This window comes from Phalacrocorax aristotelis, chromosome 2 (genome assembly GCF_949628215.1).
Source record: "Phalacrocorax aristotelis chromosome 2, bGulAri2.1, whole genome shotgun sequence".
NCBI classification, from domain to species: domain Eukaryota; kingdom Metazoa; phylum Chordata; class Aves; order Suliformes; family Phalacrocoracidae; genus Phalacrocorax; species Phalacrocorax aristotelis.
The window spans coordinates 100,884,070-100,904,453 of NC_134277.1; the positions used below are offsets into that span (position 1 = coordinate 100,884,070).

The 20,384-nt window shown below is 39.6% G+C and overlaps 1 protein-coding gene across 1 annotated transcript in view; it reads right to left on the reverse strand.

The window, feature by feature from the left end:
- LOC142053209 (dynein axonemal heavy chain 5-like) overlaps window positions 1-20,384 on the reverse strand; it is a 178,601-nt gene that overhangs the window by 57,023 nt on the left and 101,194 nt on the right. Inside the window, exons 57-62 of the mRNA XM_075084498.1 lie at window positions 20,032-20,312; window positions 19,440-19,655; window positions 16,620-16,787; window positions 7,997-8,215; window positions 4,970-5,146; window positions 1,331-1,525 (exon numbers count right to left, since the gene is read on the reverse strand). Coding sequence (XP_074940599.1) covers window positions 1,331-1,525; window positions 4,970-5,146; window positions 7,997-8,215; window positions 16,620-16,787; window positions 19,440-19,655; window positions 20,032-20,312 — 1,256 coding nt within the window. The remainder of the gene's footprint in view (window positions 1-1,330; window positions 1,526-4,969; window positions 5,147-7,996; window positions 8,216-16,619; window positions 16,788-19,439; window positions 19,656-20,031; window positions 20,313-20,384) is intronic.

The following is a 20,384-nucleotide window of genomic DNA, read 5'->3' on the forward strand; positions in this document are numbered from 1 at the left end:
CACACTAGTGTTTCTTGATCCAAGTTTTGAGGGCCAAAGTAAGGACTGATGTAATTTAGAGGAAGCCATGTTATCTACTGTAAGACAGTAGATTTCACAGTGTCACACAATGCCTTAATTCTTCTGTCAATACAACTCATATGTTTTAGGAGAGCTTTTCATCATATTTTTAATAAGGGCATCCATTTTTCCAAGATCTTTGAATGTTCCACATTATTTTTCTGTTTCTTCTCAGTCAATACTTCCCATTTCTATCTGTGTTTTAAACAACTTTTTGAGCATGTTCAACTTCCCAGAAGTTGAAGATTTGGTGTGGGATTGAACGTTGGGCCTTTCCTAACAGTACTCGGAAATACAGATACATCTGAGTCAAGCTCCAGAAGGTTAAGGATTTAGCTAATGACATCAACATGATGTCATCAGCTCTCTGGATGTCACCAACCTTACCTTCATTCTTAGTGTCTTTTTCTTATCCGTCACACTCATTTTGAGTGAAGATAGTATACCATGGTATTAATGTGATCATCTACAGTTGTAGGATAAACTTGATTTATTATCAGCTAACACTTTAGTATCATGCTCAATCTGGACTGAAAATAGATCATGTGTTTATGTTTTTATCATAACCCATCTTATCCTTATTGGTGTAACAAAGCATGGAGGGTAGGCTGATTAGAAGAGAAAAACAGATAAAATTTTGAATTAAATAGAAGACCCAGATCCCAAGCAGGATGTACTGCTAGACAGAAAGTGAGAAGGGTGGATAAATTAAGCAATAAATATTTTTATGACAAGCATTTAATCATCAAGATGCAGCCTAAATTTGGGCTTTGTGTTTGATATGGCTCAAAGATCACTAGATTCCCATTCTACCTCAAGCCACCATTCTTTTTCCAACTCCTTCCTTTTTCTTTTCCCTATTGTCCTCTTAAAACACTTAAGCTAAAATGTTATTGCCACGCAGCACTAACTGCCTGATCCTGTCTGATCTTAATTTTGCAAGTCAGTTACTTCCCTCTACATTTCTCTTTCTCTATGACAAGCAATTAAAAGACTTGTCATAAAAATACATATGGCATAACATATAATTCCAATTTGCTCTTGAAACTGTCTTTCTGGGAGATGACAAAGCAGTACAAGCTACTTCACCCTGATACAGATAGGTCACAGGTTTTGTGTCAGTCTTGTTTTAATTTCTGCCTAACTGTGTACAATAAACATCAGAATTAAATTACACATGGCCAAAGTATGATGACAGAAAAAATATTTTGCATTGCCAACTATGATGTGAAATGAGACACATATACAAAATATTAAATGAACTATTTACCTGGAGTCCATTATTCTTTTCCTTATTTTTAATCCAGATCTTTCCTTGACCTTGTGGATCAATCAGCAAAGGATATCTTGATGCTTTTGTGACAATGATACCATTCTGAATTGAAAGGTCATCGTTTGGAAGACCCTGGAGGTTCCATTCACCCACTGTAGCATTGTCAACAAGCATACCAGTAAGGTTCAGGTCCTAATAGAAAATATGTAATTACAAAATTAGTACCATTTAGGGTACTAAAATGTTTGATGGAAGGTTTTTCTTCTTATTCTGATCATAGAGCATGATAGAATGTATTTGGTAGGTATTGTTTATTGTTTCCTTTCTTTAAAGTTCAGTGCTTTTTACCCCTTTGATTTTTTTACTACTCTGATTATTGAACAATCTGAATGAAGTAACACAAACCATTCTCAGAAGACAGAGAAACTTTAAGAGTCCAATCTCCATTTGTGAAAAGGACAGTAAATCATTTAATATCCAAAATTTTCAGCAATTGGAACCTAAAACCATATTTAGCTCCTTAAGTAGATGAATAGGGTCTAAATAACTCTGAATTTTTTCCTACTGCAGCAGGAAGTATCAGTCACTATGCAACTCTGAAACTTAGCCAATTTAACTGCCTAACTATACAGATAGATAGCTAATTTTAAATAGATAGCTCTCTTTAAACTGTTATGCCTAAATGACTCATACACCCACAGTCAGTTAGTCTGTGACAAAGGCAGATGTCAAGCCTTTTGCTTGAACTGCAAAGCTGCTTTCTTTCCTGTAGTGTGAAGTATCAAGAGAAGCCCATATGCTGCCTTTTGTGAGTACTTAATTCACTGGAAAAAATTAAAACCCTCTTCCATCCGCTATAATTGAAATCATAATCCTGTCTTTAAAGGCAACTATCTAAACAGAATGGTAATTACGGTTTGAAACTCATTAATCATGGCATTCTGTGTCTAACTTGTCCATATGGAAAAAAAAAAAGCAGCACAGAAAAAAATCAAAAAGTATTCCTCAAATTTTGAAGGAGGTAGCTGAGTCGTAATGTGGTCAGAACATCTTCATAGAGGCAGAATTTTAGTTCTTTATGTCTTGCTTTCTAAGGACATTATACATCCAAGTTCTTATCCTTAAACGGTAAGAATCTTGACAGATATTCTCCAAGGTAAGTAGCTTTTAAGAACATTTTGTAAACTGAATTTGAGAAAGAGCCTCCCTGGGATGAATGTATGTAGGATAACTCCCATACCACACTGGTAAAGAATCTTGCCTGAGACTGCACTGCTACTGGTACTTTATTAATAAATCCATCTTGGCCTTACATATTACTTATCATCAGGAGCTTTCAAAGAGCTTTGCTGGGCAAGTCAGAATCATTCATCTTTGCAAGTCATAGCATAAATTGGGCTGGGCTGTGAGGTTCACTCTGTCAGGTCAAGGTTAATCACTGTTACGAGAAGCATTATGCACCACCTAATGTAAAAATAATATTCACAGATAACTTCTATGAGATGAACAGCATGACAAGCCTCTCATGGCAAAGAGGTCTCCCTAATACAGGTTTTAAGTGTCAAATATCCCAAGAAACTGAAAAGAAGATGCAGCAGGGATCCTAATCTACCTTCAACTGTCTCACAATGGTACAGCCACAGCTGTACACACGTTGCTCACTTGCTCCAAGCACTTTCCAGGAGCACCTGCTCTGTCGAAAGCTTTCACAGCTGAGGACAGGAGCCATTTGGGCTTAGTGCCTCCACTCCTGTACTGTGAGAAAAAGAGACTCCCTGAGCTTTTTCTCCAACCTTTACTGCTGGAGAAAATGTACACAGGTATTCACGAAACCAAGTGGAATGCAACAGGAACAGATTACTCAGAAAGACAGTTTTGATTATTATGGCCTAAATTCTGCCTTCAGCACGAACATGTCTTCCAGGTGCAAGGAAGAATATTAGACAGACCTCCTAAAAGTCATGGAATAGAAACAAGGCTGCTGCTGGCCACAAGCAAAGCCTGTGCACCAGAACAGCTGCCAGGTCCGGCACTCCTAAAGCAGATAGTGGTAAAAGGAAAGAACAAGATTCATGTTAAGGAACCTGCCCTGTATCATGGTCCCAGCATGCAGGTTGCTCACTTTAATAAAGGTAGTATATGATGTGGCAGGGAACTGAAGCTGCACAATAGGACCGTAGCTCTGCTGCATTTTAGGCCACCTCTGCCCGCACCGACTTAGGCCAATTGAGGAGAAGCTGTACTGTCGGACTCGCTGAGAATAGCCTCACTGGTGACAAATGTACATGGATTTAAGAGCTTAGACTGGAGCAAGCTGAAGTGGTTTAAACCAAGTCTTACAAAATCCAGGTTTTGTTTAACTTACTCATTTCAACAAGACACTTCAAATTAAACTAAATTAAATGGTGTGGGTACACAGCAGAGGGTATGACAGAGGGTATTAACTGACAATACATGGAGGTGCAGAGGCGGTATTTCCTGGTTCAAAATGTGCAATGGTCTTTTCTATAACTGGGTGAAAGAGTATTTTTATGTCAATCATGAATTAATCAAGTTACACTAAGAATAAGAATGTGAAACTTTAAAAAGGAAAAACTGTTTAGTTCCATTTTACAAATATTTTCTAGCAAATCTAGATTATTAGAATGTTGTACTTAAGTAATCTTAAAAGAAAATAATTGAAATTTTTATTCCTAGACTAGCTTGTTGTGTTCAAAGTTTAATATATTAAGAACAGTAGATTAAAGAATTTATGACATATGTCAGAAATACAAAATACATTAAAAAACTTCCATTCAAATTTACTCTTTATAGTCCAGATTTACAGTTCAGAGTGAAAAGTGGATATCTAGAGCAGATTTTTAGTGGCAGCACATGAGGCTCTAAGTGATAAAAGTGGAAAAATTCCCTGAAAGTTGGTTGGGGCATAACTTCCATCCAACTCAGGAGCCACAGACCAATCTCCCCACCTCTGCACCATTCTGTGGGCCTAACCTGGGAGCGGCTGCTTCAAAGACTACCTGGAAAATTATAGGGGCACAGCAATACCAGTTGGGGGGTGCTGTTCTCAACCACATATTCACAATTTCTTCCTTGTAAAAGGATAACTTAAAATGTTAAAGGACACAGTTACAACTGGTGTTTTCTTCAGGATACATATTTTCTACTTCCAGTAAAAGATCGATGTGGCTAATTTGCTTGACTGTGACTGAAATTATGGACACAACATGGCATTTGCAAAAAAGCACCAACTATGGGGGAAAACTGTGACTACCTGATGGAACCCCTTATGATAAGATAAATCTATTCTAAGCTGGTAAATTTTACATTGTTCCCCAAATTATGAAATTTCCTCCCAGTGCAGCTGACCTCAGACAGCACCTCTTCCTCAGATTTGCCAGAGCGATGGCCTAGATACCGATCTTGCAATGCATGACAGTATAAAGAGGATCTTAGAACACATTTTTTTAGAAGCTCAGTTGTCAACTGCTCAGATTTTTTATATATTAAAAATCTGATGGAATGTGACAGCCTGTAAATAATCTTCCAATTACATACTTTTCTGGAATGGAACGCTCTGAATATTATTTCTCTGCAAGGCAAAGAGTAAGGTCAGGACAGAGTGTGACCACTTACATTACTATATGGAATCTTGCTGTTGTCCATCTCCTTCTTCCACAGGTGAAGCAGCAAATTCCTGTACTCCTGATTGAAAGGTCCAGAGTAAGAGAGAAATCCAGTGGCCAGAAGAACATTCCCCACTAAATTAACAATTTGATTTTGAAAGTTTTTGCTGCTTGCTGTCCAACGAAGCTGTATGTAGAATTTTATAAAGAAGTTAGTCTAAGCAGGCACAAAACTAACATGAAGATCTAACTTAAGAGTTTATGTCTTTCTGGTAAATAACTGTTCTTTGGACCAGGAGTATTTTTGGCTTTAAATCATTCTTCGGAATTTGAAGTTTTCTTGGAAAAGATGGCAACCACCTGACAAAGTGAAGAAAAAGCATCTTTGCCAACAAGCTGGCCAGATTGGAGGGAGAAGATGACCAACAATCATATGAGGAAGTGGAAGACCAGCTGGCAAATAAAATATGTGGTGTGATATAAACAGCAGGGACCTTGTAATCAATAAAACAGGGCTAATGGAGGAACACCCCAAGCATATCCACAGAAACAAAGAAGTGCCTATGAGACAGAATGATGGGGATAACTTTCATACTGTTTCTGGGAAATTAGCACAGCTGGGTACCTCTCTGAAGTGCTTGTACACTAATGTGCACAGCATGGAGAACAAATGAGGAATTAGAGGTCTGCATGCGGTTGCAGAGTCATGATCTCATGGGGATCATGGGGACATGGGAGGAACGCTTCCACAGCTAGAGTGCTGCAACAGGTGTACACAGGCTTGTTAGGAAGGGGCATTTTCTTTTATGTGAGAAAGCAGCTGGAATGCATGGAGCTCTGCATGTGAGACTCTGGGATGGACAATGAGCCAGTTGAGAGCTTATTGGTTAGGATTAGAAGGCAGACCAACATGGGTGATGCTCTGTGTGTCTGTTCCAGACAACATGATCAGGAAGAAGTTGCTGAGTTTTTTTTTCAGACAACGGGAAGAAACCTTGCATTCACAGGCCCTGGTCTACACGGGGGACTTTAACCACTCTGATATCTTCTGGAGGGACAACACAGCAAGACACAAGCAATCAGGAGGTTTTAAGGAGTGCACTGACAAAAAATTCTTAGCACAGGTAACTGAGGATCTGATGAGGGAAGGTGGTTTGCTGAACCACAGACTTGCAAACAAGAAATAACTGGTCAGAGATATAAAGGTTGGGGGCAGCCTTGGCTGAGAGAATTGAGATTGTTTAGCCTTGAGAACAGACACAGCTCAGGGGGAATTTTATCAATGTGTACAAATACCTGACAGGAGGGTGTAAAGATGATGGTGCCAGACTCTTTTCAGTGGTACCCAGTGGAAGGACAAGAGGAAATGGGCACAAATTGAAATACAAGAAATTCCAATTAAACACAAAAAACTTTTTTACAGTGAGAGTGGTCCAGGGCTGGAATAGGTTGCCAAGACAGGTTGTGAAGTCTCCATCTTCAGAGATATTCAGAACCCAACTGGACAGTGCCATGAGCAACCTGCTCTATTTGACCTTGATTCGAGTTGGGGTGGAGTTGGGTTAGATGATCTCCAGAGGTCCCTTCCAATCTCAATTATTCCATGATTCTGTGATTGTTCTGAATATTATTTTTGAGTTTTACTTGTTCCTTTCTCTCCAGTTTTCTGTTCCCTTCCAATCACTCTACATGTAATCTTGGTCAGAACCTTCATGCTTTAAATTTAGAAAATACACATTTAACTGGGTGTCAGTTTTGCCCAAGGCTCCAAGTGCCCTACATAGTCTTTCAATTTTTTGTCTGAATTTTCAAAAGTAGAATGGGATGACAGCTTTTACAAGACCTGATAGCATAAGGCTTCAGAAAACTCACGATAAGGCACTTTAACTTCCTATTTTGGTGTTGCTCTTAAATATAGAAATTCACTGAAAAATATGATAGACCATCTAATATTTTTGACTGATATATTTTGAAGTACAGCTATGCAAACAAATGCTGAAGTCCTGGCCTCACAGGACGCAATGGTTGAAGTCAAAGCTCTCATCAATTTTGACTCTGTGTGAAATCAACCAAGGAATTATCAAAGCAAATAATCAGATGAGAAAAAAAGAATATCCTGCTTCCTCTGGAAGCCTTCAGGATGAAGCCAGAAAAATCTGCATAGGAAAGGTAAATTTCAAGCGTAGTGCAGAGGATAACGATTAGCCCGTAATTCTGTAAACAGCTCCAGTAGAAATCTGAACTTCAAATATAATTCAGGAAATTACTCAACCTTCAAATTGGTATTCTTGTACACTTGGTGAGAAAAAGAGAGTAATCCTTCTTATATATAGTTTAGGTTAAGCCTAATTCCAATTCTTACTAAAGCTAAACGGAGTTTGGCTCTTTGGCTTTAAATCTGAACTTTACCCCAAAACAATCCAAATGATATGACATAAATCTTCACACAGAAGATTTAAGTTAACACAAAAAATTGTTTTACTTTGTTAGATACATTAAGTTCAAGCAAAAAGCCATGCATATAACTAAAATAAAGTGTCATATGATATTGAGATGTCACCATGCTTTGAATTCCTTTAGCACTACTAATGATCTTTATGGAGTAGTCTCAAAACTGAGCACCTACTTTGTGTTGGAAACCTGCTCATATATACTACAGAATCACACACAGAATCACAGAATCACAGGTTGGAAGGGACCTCAGGGATCATCTAGTCCAACCTTTCTGGCAAGAGCACAGTCTAGACAAGATGGCCCAGCACCCTGTCCAGACGACTCTTGAAGGTGTCCAACATGGCCGAGTCAACCACTTCCCTGGGGAGATTATTCCAATGGGTGACTGTCCTCAGTGTGAAAAACTTCTCTCTCATGTCCAATCGTAATGTCCCCAAAAGCAACTTGTGTCCATTCTCCCTTGTCCTCTCCAGGAGACTCCTTGTAAAACGGGAGTCTCCGTCTTCTTTGTAGCTACCCCTTAAGTACTGGTACAGGGTGATGAGATCCCCTCTAAGCCTCCTTTTCTCAAGGCTGAACATACCTTTTCTCCACCTAATCCTTCAATCAGAGCTGTGGCATTGTTCATCTTCCTTCTGCATGCCTCAGCATCATCAACTAAGGCCTGCTTCTCTTTCATAGCAGTATCATACATGGCTTGTACTCGATCCAGTTCCATTTGCTTCTCATCCAGCTGAATTTGTGCATTATTCAGTTCCATTTGGGCAGCTACAAGTCTTCCCTCTTGCAATGCTAAATTTGCCTACAAGCATTTAAACGTAAAGAGTAGTTAATACCTATTATTTGGCAAGAGCAAATGACATTCATTTAATGGCACATATTGTACTGTATTGGGTACTTTAAAAAATAATACATGATTAAGATGACAGTGGATTTTTTCCTTTTTTACTGTTCAGACTGGAACACAAGCATAACATTAAAGTTATTCAATGCAGTCTTAAAGTGTTTTAATAATATTTTCAGAATGTTCTATTGATCACACAATGATCAATGATTTGAAATCACAGTACACTTGAAATTGAACACTAGATATATGAGGCAACCTATACAATGTTTTCTGTAATATATTCTCAGTGCAAAAGAAAATTAAGATTGTCCTCATGGATTATAAAATAATAATAATGATAACAGAAACTACTCTTCTGCTCTTTTTTTCCCATCAATTACTTCTACAATAAAAATATAACAAAGGCATTTTTTTCTCCTCTGGAAACTAAGACTCTAGAGACTTTTCTCACATCTCTATATAAATTTGAATAAGTTGCCAGTCATTTAAATGTGGCCTCTTAACTTGTATATTCCTAACAGGGAGGGAAAAAAAGTATTCTGTGAATTCAGAATGTGTTTCCAAATATATGTTTGCAAAGGATTAGAGACTGACAAAATTCTTGTGAAAATCACACTTACAGATAAAGGTTGCTTCCATTTACCCTGAATATTTAAAACCCTTGTTTAAGTATAATGAATCTTAGTTCTATTTTTTCTGCTATAAGATTTATGAAGATGGAAACCAAGAAAGTGTAAAAACTGTTTTATTACAAGTATGAAACTCGACTGGATTTTTACATTATATCTCAACTAAAAATAAAGATGTAATTCTTATCAAAATACGCTAAATTCAGCAAGTTCTTCTTGCATTGCATAGGGAAAAAAAAAAAAAAAGAGGAGCCAAGATCATATTTTGAGGTCTAGGCATGATAAAATGTGCAGCATGAAGTCTGGTGGATTTCAAAAGCTAGGTCTGTGAGCAGGGAATTAGAGAAGCATATACGTACTAATCAACAAAGTAGTACTGCTTTATGAGTTACACATCTAGAGAATAGCACTGTCAGCCAAAAAAAAAATGCGTTTACTGTAGCCACTGTCTGTTGACAGATCCTAGAGATAAACAAATATTTTATAATGGAGATAAGCCAGTGAAATTGTTGCTTATAAAATTTCCATCATGTAAGAATACGGAAATATTTTTACTCCACTGTTCATCAAAGAGCACATTAAACAGCATCTCCTAGTGATAAACACTGTTAAATCAGTCTTGTTAAGACCCAGATAAGCAGATTTTAGAACCACTGCTGGGTTTTTTTCAGTGGATCTTGGACTATCAGGAAAAGTTTAAACAGTAAAGGATTTTTGAGTAGGTGATGTAGTGTCCTGCACCAGGTGAGAGGTGGAAAATGGGGGTGGGGGGAGAGAGAGCAGGGCTTTTTGTGGATCTTAATAAGAAAGGCACAACAAAAAATGGCTTAATAAGATAACTGCTTTAAAAAGATGTATAGTAAGAAGAGGAACATAGATAGTGAGAAAGTCTTACATCCCTTCAGATGCTGAGCACCACACATTCAGGCAGCATTAGACAGAGCCTGGATAGATTTTCCCATGGCATGCTGTGCAAACCAGATCCTGTTTGTGGAGAGAAAACTCTTGTCTTTTGGTCATTCAAGCTATTATAAACTCCTCTTATTATTCTGTCTAATTTAAGCAGTTACCTTATGAAACCATCTGTTGTTGGGCCTTTCTTACTGAGACAGAAAGAGCCCTGCAACGGCCCTCTTTCTCCTGCCTTACCCCTGCCCCCCCTTCTCCAGTGCAAAGCATCCTCTTATCCTTAAACACTGTGAGGGCTAAAAATGGGGGTAAAACAAAGTTATGACATATTGTTTCACCTCCAGCTGACAGATAGTGAGGTTACACAGGGAACAAGATCCCTGGAGAGCTGGGAAGAACAGTCTAGGCAGAACCGCTGGAACAACAGATAACTTACACCTGGCTGTGTGCATCCATATTTCACCTTGACATTTATCACAGCAGGATGTGAACCTCAATGGAAAAGAATGGCCACATGAATTCCCAATACATATGAGCAATGATGCCTTGTAAAGATGAAAAACAGACCTCCGTGCAGCAATAAACTACCCAGAAAAGTGCAAAAGACTGATAGAACAGACTTCCCAGTTTTTAAATCTTTAAAAGGCTACCAGCTTTGAAGATGTAAGGACAACGAAAAAATATTTCAGTCAAGTACAAAGAAAAAATATACTGTACTCTAACATGAAAAAAATTATTTACAGAAGATTTTGCGGGATCTTTAGAAGATGACTTACAATAAGAAATTATTTTACAGACAATTTAACAAAAGTTTTCAGCCAATTTTAGCGTAATCGTAACGAAGTAGTAATACATTTTGGTACTAGTTTGATTTGTAGGCTGCTTAATTATATTTGATGAATAATGGTTGGTTGCACAAGAATGACTGCTAACATGCCAGGATGACTAATCTGTGTGATTCCCAAAGGCAGAAAGACTACTTTTTCAGATTACCCTATGAAATCATCACTATTTTCTTGCTCCCTGTCTTTCCAACTCAATTTTTCAAAACTGCATGGGTACAAACACTGTTTTTGTATTGATATCACTGGCAGGTTGGCTGGCAGCTTCCTGTGCAGAGCTTTGCCATGAGAGCAGGAGGCAAGTTCTGCTGCCAAGGAGAATCTTCTGCACAAGAAGGCTATTACAGTCGCAAGCAGCTTCATACAAACATTTCCAGCTAGTTACGGGCGGGAAGCAAAAGTGTCTCCCAACCACAAAGAACCACTGTGGCCTTTCTAATTTTAGCGGCATTGCTATTGAACAAGCTTCACACCCTTCATTTCAACCCTCTGAGTCACACAGCAAAGCAAGGATTCACAATTTGTTCCAGCTGGATGCAGTATGAAAGCCTGAATAAATGGATTTTATGTGAATGAATCATGATTTGAGACATGAGATCCATACTCTTATCTGTACTCCCGGAGGTGGGGGGTGGCTACATTACAACATGCCTAGGCTTGTGTGAGAGCAGCAGTTTCAGCCTTTTCTTGCCATTGGCTTTGTGAGGAACCACAGAGACAATCCTCTCAACATCTGCTCCAGCCAGTGCCTCTACCTGCTCTCTGTATCTGTCTGCATAGGGCAAATATGGAGACAGTACCTAGAATCATAGAGTGTCCTGAGTTGGAAGGCACCCACAAGGATCAAGCCCAACTCCTGTCCCTGCACAGGACAACCCCAAATTCACACCATATCTCTGAGGGCGTTGTCCAAGTGCTTCCTGAATACCGTCAGGCTTGGCACCGTGACTGCCTCCCTGGGGAGCCTGTTCCAGTGCTCCACCACCCTCTGGGGGAAGAGCCTTTTCCTAATATCCAACCTAACCCTCCCCTGGCACATCTTCCTGCCATTCCCTCGGGTCCTATCGTCAGTCACCAGAGAGAAGAAATCAGCGCCTGCCCCTCCTCCTCCCCTTGTGAGGAAGGTGTAGACTGTGATGAGGTCTGCCCTCAGTCTCCGCTTCTCCAGGCTGAACAAACCAAGTGACTTTAGCTGCTCCTCGTATGGTTTCTCCTCTAAACCCTTCACAAACTTCGTGGCCTTTCTCTGTACACTCTCTGGTAGCTTTATATCCTTAATGTACTGTGGTGCCCAAAACTGCACACAGCACTCGAGGTGAGGCCACACCAGCGCAGAGCAGAGCAGGACAATCCCCTCCCTCGACCGGCTGCAATGCAGGGCTTGATGCACCCCAGGGCACAGTTGGCCCCCTTGGTTGCCAGGGCACACTCTTGGCTCATGTTCAACTTGCTGTCAACCAGAACTCCCAGGTCCCTCTCCACAGGGCTGCTCTCCAGCATCTCAGTCCCCAGTCTGTAGGTACATCCAGGGTTGCTGTGCCCCAGGTATAAAATTCAGCACTTGCGCTTGTTAAAATTCATAAGGTCAGTGATTTCCCAGCTCTCCAGTCTGTCCAGATCCCTCTGCAGGGCCTCTCTGCCCTCGAGAGTGTCAACAGCTCCTCCCAATTTTGTATCATCAGCAAACTTAATTAGTTTCAATGACTGCAATGACTACATCCAAGTCATTTACAAAGAGATTAAAGACTACCGGCCCCAAGATGGATCCCCGTGGAACCCTGCTAGTGACTGGCCACCGGCCCAGTGTAACCCCATTTACTATGACCCTTTGAGCCCAACCGTCAGCCAATTGCTCACCCACTGCATTACGCGTTTATCCATTGCGTCCAGGAGGATACTGTGAGAGACAGTGTTGAAAGCTTTACTGAAGTCCAAAAAGATCACATCAACTGGCTTCCCTTGGTCAGCTAGGTGGGTAGCCTTGTCATAGGAGGAAATCAAGTTTGTTAGGCAGGGCTTTCCCCTCGTGAACCCATGCTGGCTATGACCAATGACTGCATTGTCTTCCAGGTGTTTTTCAATAACTCCCAGAATAATAATCTCCATAATTTTGCCAGGCACAGAAGTGAGACTGACAGGCCTGTAGTTACCAGGGTCATCCCTGTTGCCCTTCTTGAAGATTGGGACAACGTTTGACAGCTTTGAGTCAACTGGGACCTCCTGTGCCAACAAAGGCCAGACTAAATTGTTAAGCAGCTCTTTTGCCTTCTTCTGAGATGCCCTCAGAGAAGGCTTCATAGCAGGTGGTGAGATGATCCCGCCCCTTTTAATCTTTTTGCATTCCACAAAAAACCAGGACAAATAAACATGTTATTACCATCCACAGCTATACTGTTACATTAAACATGCTGAGGACCTTTCTCTGGCATTGAGGTTAACTAGTGTAAAACAGGTCACATTAAGCTCTCCTGGCCTCTAAAACAGTACAGCTGCATGCAAACAGCCTCATGGAAATGGCCCTTGGACCAAGCTAGCTCCTGAAAGGTGCCCAGAAATTGCTGAGAAAATGCTTAGCCAAGGCCAAATTCACACTAGGGACCATTCTAACAATTTAACAGTGCAGATGATCACTTTCCAATGTCTAGAAAAATTCTCTAGTACTGTTTAATTTATTAGTATTGACATAGCCATAAGTTTCTCGTTGATTCATTACAAACTCAGTTTTGCTAAGCACTGAATATAGCTGGCCCTGATACAAGAAGGCATTTAAATAAAAATGCCTTGTCCAATAAAAAAACTCACACCATTTAATGGTATCCCCGCTCTTGAATGGAATGCCCAGACTAACTCCAGATCACTCTGAAGAGTAGGTGTTGCTCAGTAAATTCAGGAAACGTTACTAGAAGTAGGAGAGCCCATAAGAAAAAAAGTGGCTGAAACTTTATAGTTCACCAGAGGTAAGGACAATTTGGAGCTTTCCTAGCATCCCCAGTTTCAGGAATTGCAGTTTTCCAAGTTCACTGTTCTTACAGTCCATTAAGCACTCACTACTGCTGGACCAGGCCAGAGGGCTTCTTGCACTTGGAGACTGTCACTCTGCTCGTGAGCCTGTCGATGTGCTGAGTGACCACCTTTGCCTTTTGCTTCGGTCCTGTCCTGGGCACATGGCATCTGACTGACAACTCTTCATGGAAATGCAATCTCAAGCTGCTCCTGTCGCAGATCACTGCAGATTTTTCACATAGACACCCCATTGGCTTTGTACCACTTTGTCAGAGCCTCAATATCATAGTAAATTTGGGTTCATCATTATTTAGGGCAACATTATAAGAGAGGCGAACACATACACAGGTTTTGCAGATATTCCAAAACCAATGTGTTCACTTCACCAATCTAAAAAAATTATACTCATGTACATATGTATACATATGTACATATGTACACATGCAAACAGATCCATGCCGAGTGACATTAATAAAACCTTGGCCTCAATTTCTTTACTATCACTGACCTTTCTTTTGGATTAAGATAACCTTTGAAAGGCACAGAGATCATGCCTCTTATCTGCTTTTCACAGCTTCTATTAGCTACTTAAAGATTCTCCATTCTTTTCATTCGGTTACATGTCCTGACTTCAATCTGTTTTGTTAGGTGATCCAACCCTCCCCTTCACCCCCCAGAGGATATGCTTTCCTTCCACAGTTATGGAAGGGGCACAGTTACGGGCCTTGAATTCAGACCTGAATGTTTGCTTTCCTGTGCACTGGGCATCACTTTGACAAGGACACACCTATTTAAATGGACGATCATCAAATTTTGACACTCCTTGATTGTTACCTCCTCCTCAGGTGCAAGATTTCCTCTTATTGCTTGCTGTGGTTTTTAGTTCACATGGAGACAAGTGAAAGCAGAAAAGGCAATGAAGTCTCATATTAAAAACTGAGTTGGACAGGGATAATCCTCAGTATCAAACAGAATTTATAAACTGTGGACAAACTTCCCTTGATCATCATTAACAGCATAAGCATAACTTAATTAATATCACTGGAGACATCTCTAAGGGAAATTATACCCCTATAAACAGTATTTTAATTGGAGGCTAACAGAATCACAGCAAAATCCAGGCTCGCTTCATTCTGCTGTTGTATTCTTCAACTAATGGATAAATAGCGGATGGTGATTCAGAGCTACCAGGTTAATCCAGCAGGCCTGTTTACTAGGTAACAAGCTAGAGAGGAACAGCTCATGGTCATGCTGAAGGTTTATGGAAAAGTAGCACACATATGGTGACCACTGTATGATAAGCAACTACACAGCATTGTATTTGCAGGCAACATTGTTTATACTTTGTGTGATTCTAACTAATGACCCTTCAGCTACAGGCCACATCTCTAAAGAATGCAGGTATCCATTTCTAGGAATGAGTTAATTATTGCACACTATATTTACTAAAATATAAGTCACTATTAATTAGTTTTCATAAGATGTCACATTTAAGATAAATGAGGCACTGAGTCTCGGTTAAGGTGCAATTTAAAAATATATTGGTTGAATTTTGCAGATGTTGAAGGGGGTTTAGCTCCTAGAACAGCAGTTAGGACAAAGCAGCTTGAGTAATTCATTCAGTAAAACTGCTTTTAGCACTGGATGATTTAGCCTGTGCTAGTACTTTCTGCAGTTTAATTGTACATTCATTTTCAATTATTTTCTTAGCATCACTCCAGTGCTTTCCGCAATATCTCCTGCATACTTTAAACACTTCCTCCCTCTGTTATCCTTGGTTTTAAAGTATTTGTAACTGTTGCTGTACCTAACAATAGGCACCACTTTGCTGAGAAATGCGTGCTCAGTTTCTTATCAGCCACAGTGTGACAAGAATGTAAATACTTGAATACAAAGTTAAATTTACACATAATCTTAAGTCACTTTTGCAGCTTTCAGAGTTGCATCTGCATATTAAGCCACAATTTCCTCTAGGTCTTGCTCTTTTATAGCTCTCAATAGCCACATTTCAAACTGTTTTCATTAAGTGAACATCTCATTATTTGAAAAGGGAATTGCTACTTATATATCACAGAAATATGGTCTTCTCTATCAGTAACTTGGATCAGAAATATAATGCTTTTAAGGAATTTGAATCAGATCTGTCTAGATATAATAAAAGAATATGCCAAGAGTTTTGAACATATTATTGATACAGTAGCTTATACAGTAGGAGACTGAACATAAGTACAGTGGAAGCATAACCAATTTAATGTATTTCTTCAGAAAAGAGCCATAAGATCCCCCACAGAAGCAATGATTATAAATCACTATATGAATATTCAAAGTCCTTTTTTTTTCCAATACGCTCATAAACGAAACATTTCTAAGACAATAAAGCTATCTGTAGGAACACAGACAATGGTAGCTTATCCCTTTCTACTGTAGTTCAATGTTACAACAGAATTCTATTCCAGGTGACTACTTACTTTATTATATATACACTCACATGTAGCAGTTTGACACTCCAAAGTTTTCTTAGAGAGCTGAATTCCAGCTAAATCCATTAAAGAATACTTCTGTGCCAAGAAGAGTCTCTCCTCTCCCAGATTCTACCAAGACCACAGTGACCTCAGGCCAGCATGACTGAGGAGAGGTTTTCTTGAAACCATAGTGCCTGGCACCAAGTCTGAGAGCAGAGACAGTATCGGTATCTCCCACTTGCAGATAGCCAGGCTCTATAAAGAACCTGTGTACTAAGGCTTCCATTGAAAACCAACTGCATTCACAGAAATAACAACTGTACCACAGGGTAGCTGTGTAAGGGGAGAAAATTGCCAGGACATATTTAACCTCTGTATGCTTGACTTCACAACTGGATGTGAACAAACAAGAAGCTCTTGTAATTTGTGATCTTTTTTAGCCAAAATAAGACAACATTTTTTCCACTCAGCTATAGCCATCCCTCAGAACAATAAAATTAGTAATGTGGAATACCTTAAGAGGAAGAACTTCTTTATTAATACCATAGAAGTAAGCCATTGCTTGTGTCCATGAGCAAAGACCTGCTACATTTCCACACACTTTTTTAGCAGTCTCAAGATTATAATCCTCCATATCCAAATAAGGCTCTAAAAGCTCCACGGTTTCTCCTGTAATTGAGTCCTAGTCAATGGAGAGGAAAAAAAAATTAATGGATTTTAGAATAAAGTCTGCTTCACAGAAACATTTTTCTTTTTAAAAACATGGTGCTACCACTTCTTACAAAAGAAATGAACAAACCAACACTGTTGCTTCTCACTCTTATAAAGGACAGAAGGTAAGTTGGTTTTTTTTGTGAACTCAGGTGAAAATAGGTCCTACTTCCATTGCAATAGATTGACTTGAGTTTGCATTTAATATCCTTATTTGACCCATAAGATTTACAGACAGTACTTGTACTCATAGCTCCATGACAACTTAAGCTGATCTAAGTTATTGCTGCTACAGCACTGTACCTTCTCTCCTCTCCCCCTCAACCAGATGTTCTTGCCCCATCTTTAATACCATCATCAATGCTCAGTGAGCTAGTTTGGAAGCTAATATGACAGAAATCTAAGCCAGCAAACTAGTCATTGGTTTTCTTCTAGGCTAGTTCCCTGAACAAACTCACCATGGCATCAGACAGGCATCAGTGTGAACACAGCTAAGGGAGTCAAATGTGCAGCTTAGGAAGGAACAGGGTGAAACTGCAAGGCACTGACTTCACTACACTGAAGCTAACCCTTTTCCTTAACCGTAAAAGGGATTTCTTTCATCTGTTCACTTATTTATTCTAATCTCAGATTTTTTCCACCCTTCACAATCTGTTGAGAACATGAAAAGCCAGATCTTTGATGATGGCAGTTAATCTATAATTAAGTGTCAGAAGAAAATGGAATTCATCTCCTTAAGCAATGTAGAGAGCAGAAGAGCTTATACAGGGTAACAATGGTTGCTTAACAATAGAGGCATTAAGAATCTTCTGGTTTTTTGGCAAATGCCTCTCTTTTAATGCATTTAAAAATCATCCTCCATTCATACTGTCAGGCAATATACCCTTTTCCTGCTTTTCTGCATAGCAGAAAGGACTGTCTTGCACTTGTCTGATCCTTAGCTACTATAATAACAAAGACATTCATTATATTATTCCTAAGATCAGCCATGGAGATGTTTTCACTGTGAGCATTTGCTAAAATGTAAAGAAGTGCTGGAAAAACTTTTTGACTTTTTCATTATCCGACTCAGAGTTATGAGCTAGCAAGCTGGCAAAGGTAAAAAGCAAAGACCAATCAGCAGAGGCCTAAATTTCTGTTCAAGAGCTTGGAAAATGTCATGCTTTTCCTTCTAAGTAATGAATTTTAAACCAAAGGAACAATTTCATCCACTAATCTTTCTTGCCTAAAAAAAATTAGGAAAGAACAAAAATCTCACAAACAAGTAAGCAGTGTAGTCTACTCAGAACTCCAGACACAATGAGCTTTCTTCTCATATATACTCAATCTTAGAAACAAGAAATGAGGCAGGAGGACCTCATCAGGGACAAAAGTTATCTAGTGTTCTTCACCACATTCATCAGTATGGCTTCCTGCAAGAACTCGGTCGCACAGAGGTTGTTCTGACTCCTCTGAGTAAAGTTAAATGTGTTGCAAACTACCAGCAGGAACACATACACTATTAATAAGTGCCCAGACTGGAATCCTCATTAGAGAAAAGATTAAGGAGTGCATAATTAGTCCCCATTATCTGTAAACTTATTTCCTCTTTCTGTTTAGTGAAGATAGCACTTGGAAAAGTGACCAGCTGGACAACCACAGGAAGAGACTGTCTAGGGAGGCAGTGCAAACTTGCCACATGGTGCCTTGTCAGTATAGCTCACTGGGAGAAATGGCTTCTGGGGATAGTGAGAATCATGGTTTCAAGCCCCAGCTGCACAACAAAAACACTCCAGTAGCTTAGAAAAGGCATTAGCAAAATGCACAGCTGAAGCAGATTAAAAAAATCAGTGTACAAGTGAAAGAGTATGTTCTGCAACATTGCAGAAAACCCAGGTTTTGCCAAAACCTGCTTGGTTTCTGGATTCTAAGGCTGGGCCATGATTCTGCCATTCCATAGCCCTGCCTGGCTCTTTTTCTGGTCCAGCTACCTGTGACATTTTTCTTCTCTTCCCTGCAGAGAAATTTCCCTTGTCTCACAGTCCAGTGAATCTTGCTGTAAACTGGACAAATTTCTGTCCTGACAGAAATAAAAACCTGTGTTTGGTTTTATTTTTCTTACAGTTGATACTAAGGTTCTTAGTTCATTCTGCATTTCACTACTTTTCTAGTGAAAAAACCCTGAAAATTCCCAAATATCTCAGTAGTTTTCCTGACAGGAAGCTCATTTTCTTCTGTATTTCCTCCTAGCTCCTCACCAAACAATTTTGGACACAGAGTTTTAGAGTGCCTTATATGCAAACAGGCCTGGTAGCACTGGAGATGGTGAGCCATTTGAAAAACTAACAGTGAGTCCTTTTAAGGCAAATTCCTACCAAGAAGCAGGAACTGCCTGAATAAAGAGAACACTAAGCTTCTCAAGACCTGATCTAGCGCTTGGGATACTTGTCTCTGCCATCAAAACTGTGTCACCCAGGAGAAAGTTTACTGAAATAACGAACCATGAAAATGGAGAGGAATACAGTCACAACTATAGGTATACAAAAGCCTCATCTGTTTCAAACTGTCTTTGAAGGCAGAAGACACTTTCAAATTGTCTCTAAAAGTAGTTACAGGAGTAAGAGTGCCAATATTAACGTCCTACCTTCTGGAAAGTAAGCAACATGCTAAGAAATCCTGAATTATTCATTAGCTTCAGAGCCTCAGTCCATGATGGCTTCACACATGAGCGTTCTTGATCAGGTGTTACTGAGTCTATTTTTCTTTGGAATAAAAGTAGCACACAATCCATAATTCGCATTATCAAGTGAGGAGGTTTACCCAGCTTGCGAACAGTTGCAATGTCAGAAGGTTTTATTGTCTGAAAAATTAAAAAAGAAAATAATCCATTTATTTAAGCAATCACCTGATGATAAAGATGGTTTTTGGGAAGACTGTATGTGTAATGCAATTGCTGCAGTTTTGCAGGTCACCCAGAAGAAGTACTGCAGAAAGCCCTTAGTACCACTCAATGACTGCTTTATTACCAGTGAATAGAGGGAGTACTGCCCATCTTACCTCTCCACTGCCTCAGTTTTCAGGTTTTTTCCTACAAGGATTAACAGGTCAGTGCTAGTCCTTTTGATATGTTTGTTTGGTTTTGTGGTTTTTTTTATTTTAAATCAGAAGCATAAGCCATATTATTACAAACAGCAATCATTAACTACATGCACGTTCAGAATATCTTTGATTCTGACCTGCAGGGCTGCCTCAGCTTCTTCCAGTGCAGGTCTTGCAGCTTCAAGCTTCTCTTCTGCTGCTGCTTTGTCAATGGCAATGTCATCCACAATGGCCTGAGCTTTGTCTTTTACCTTTTGCACCTGCATTTTCACCTGTTCGGCAGCTTGGGCTTTCATAGTTACTTCCAATAAAACTTCATCAGCTCTTTTTGAAGCTACAGCCAAATCTTTCTCCTTCATCACCAACTCTTTGGAGAGCTGATTTACTGAAACCTCAGCTTCCATCAGTTTTGCAAGACCTGTGTTGAACAAACTTCATTTTAGCAATAGGAAGACCTATTGAGAGAAACCTCAGTGAAGCAATCTGGGTA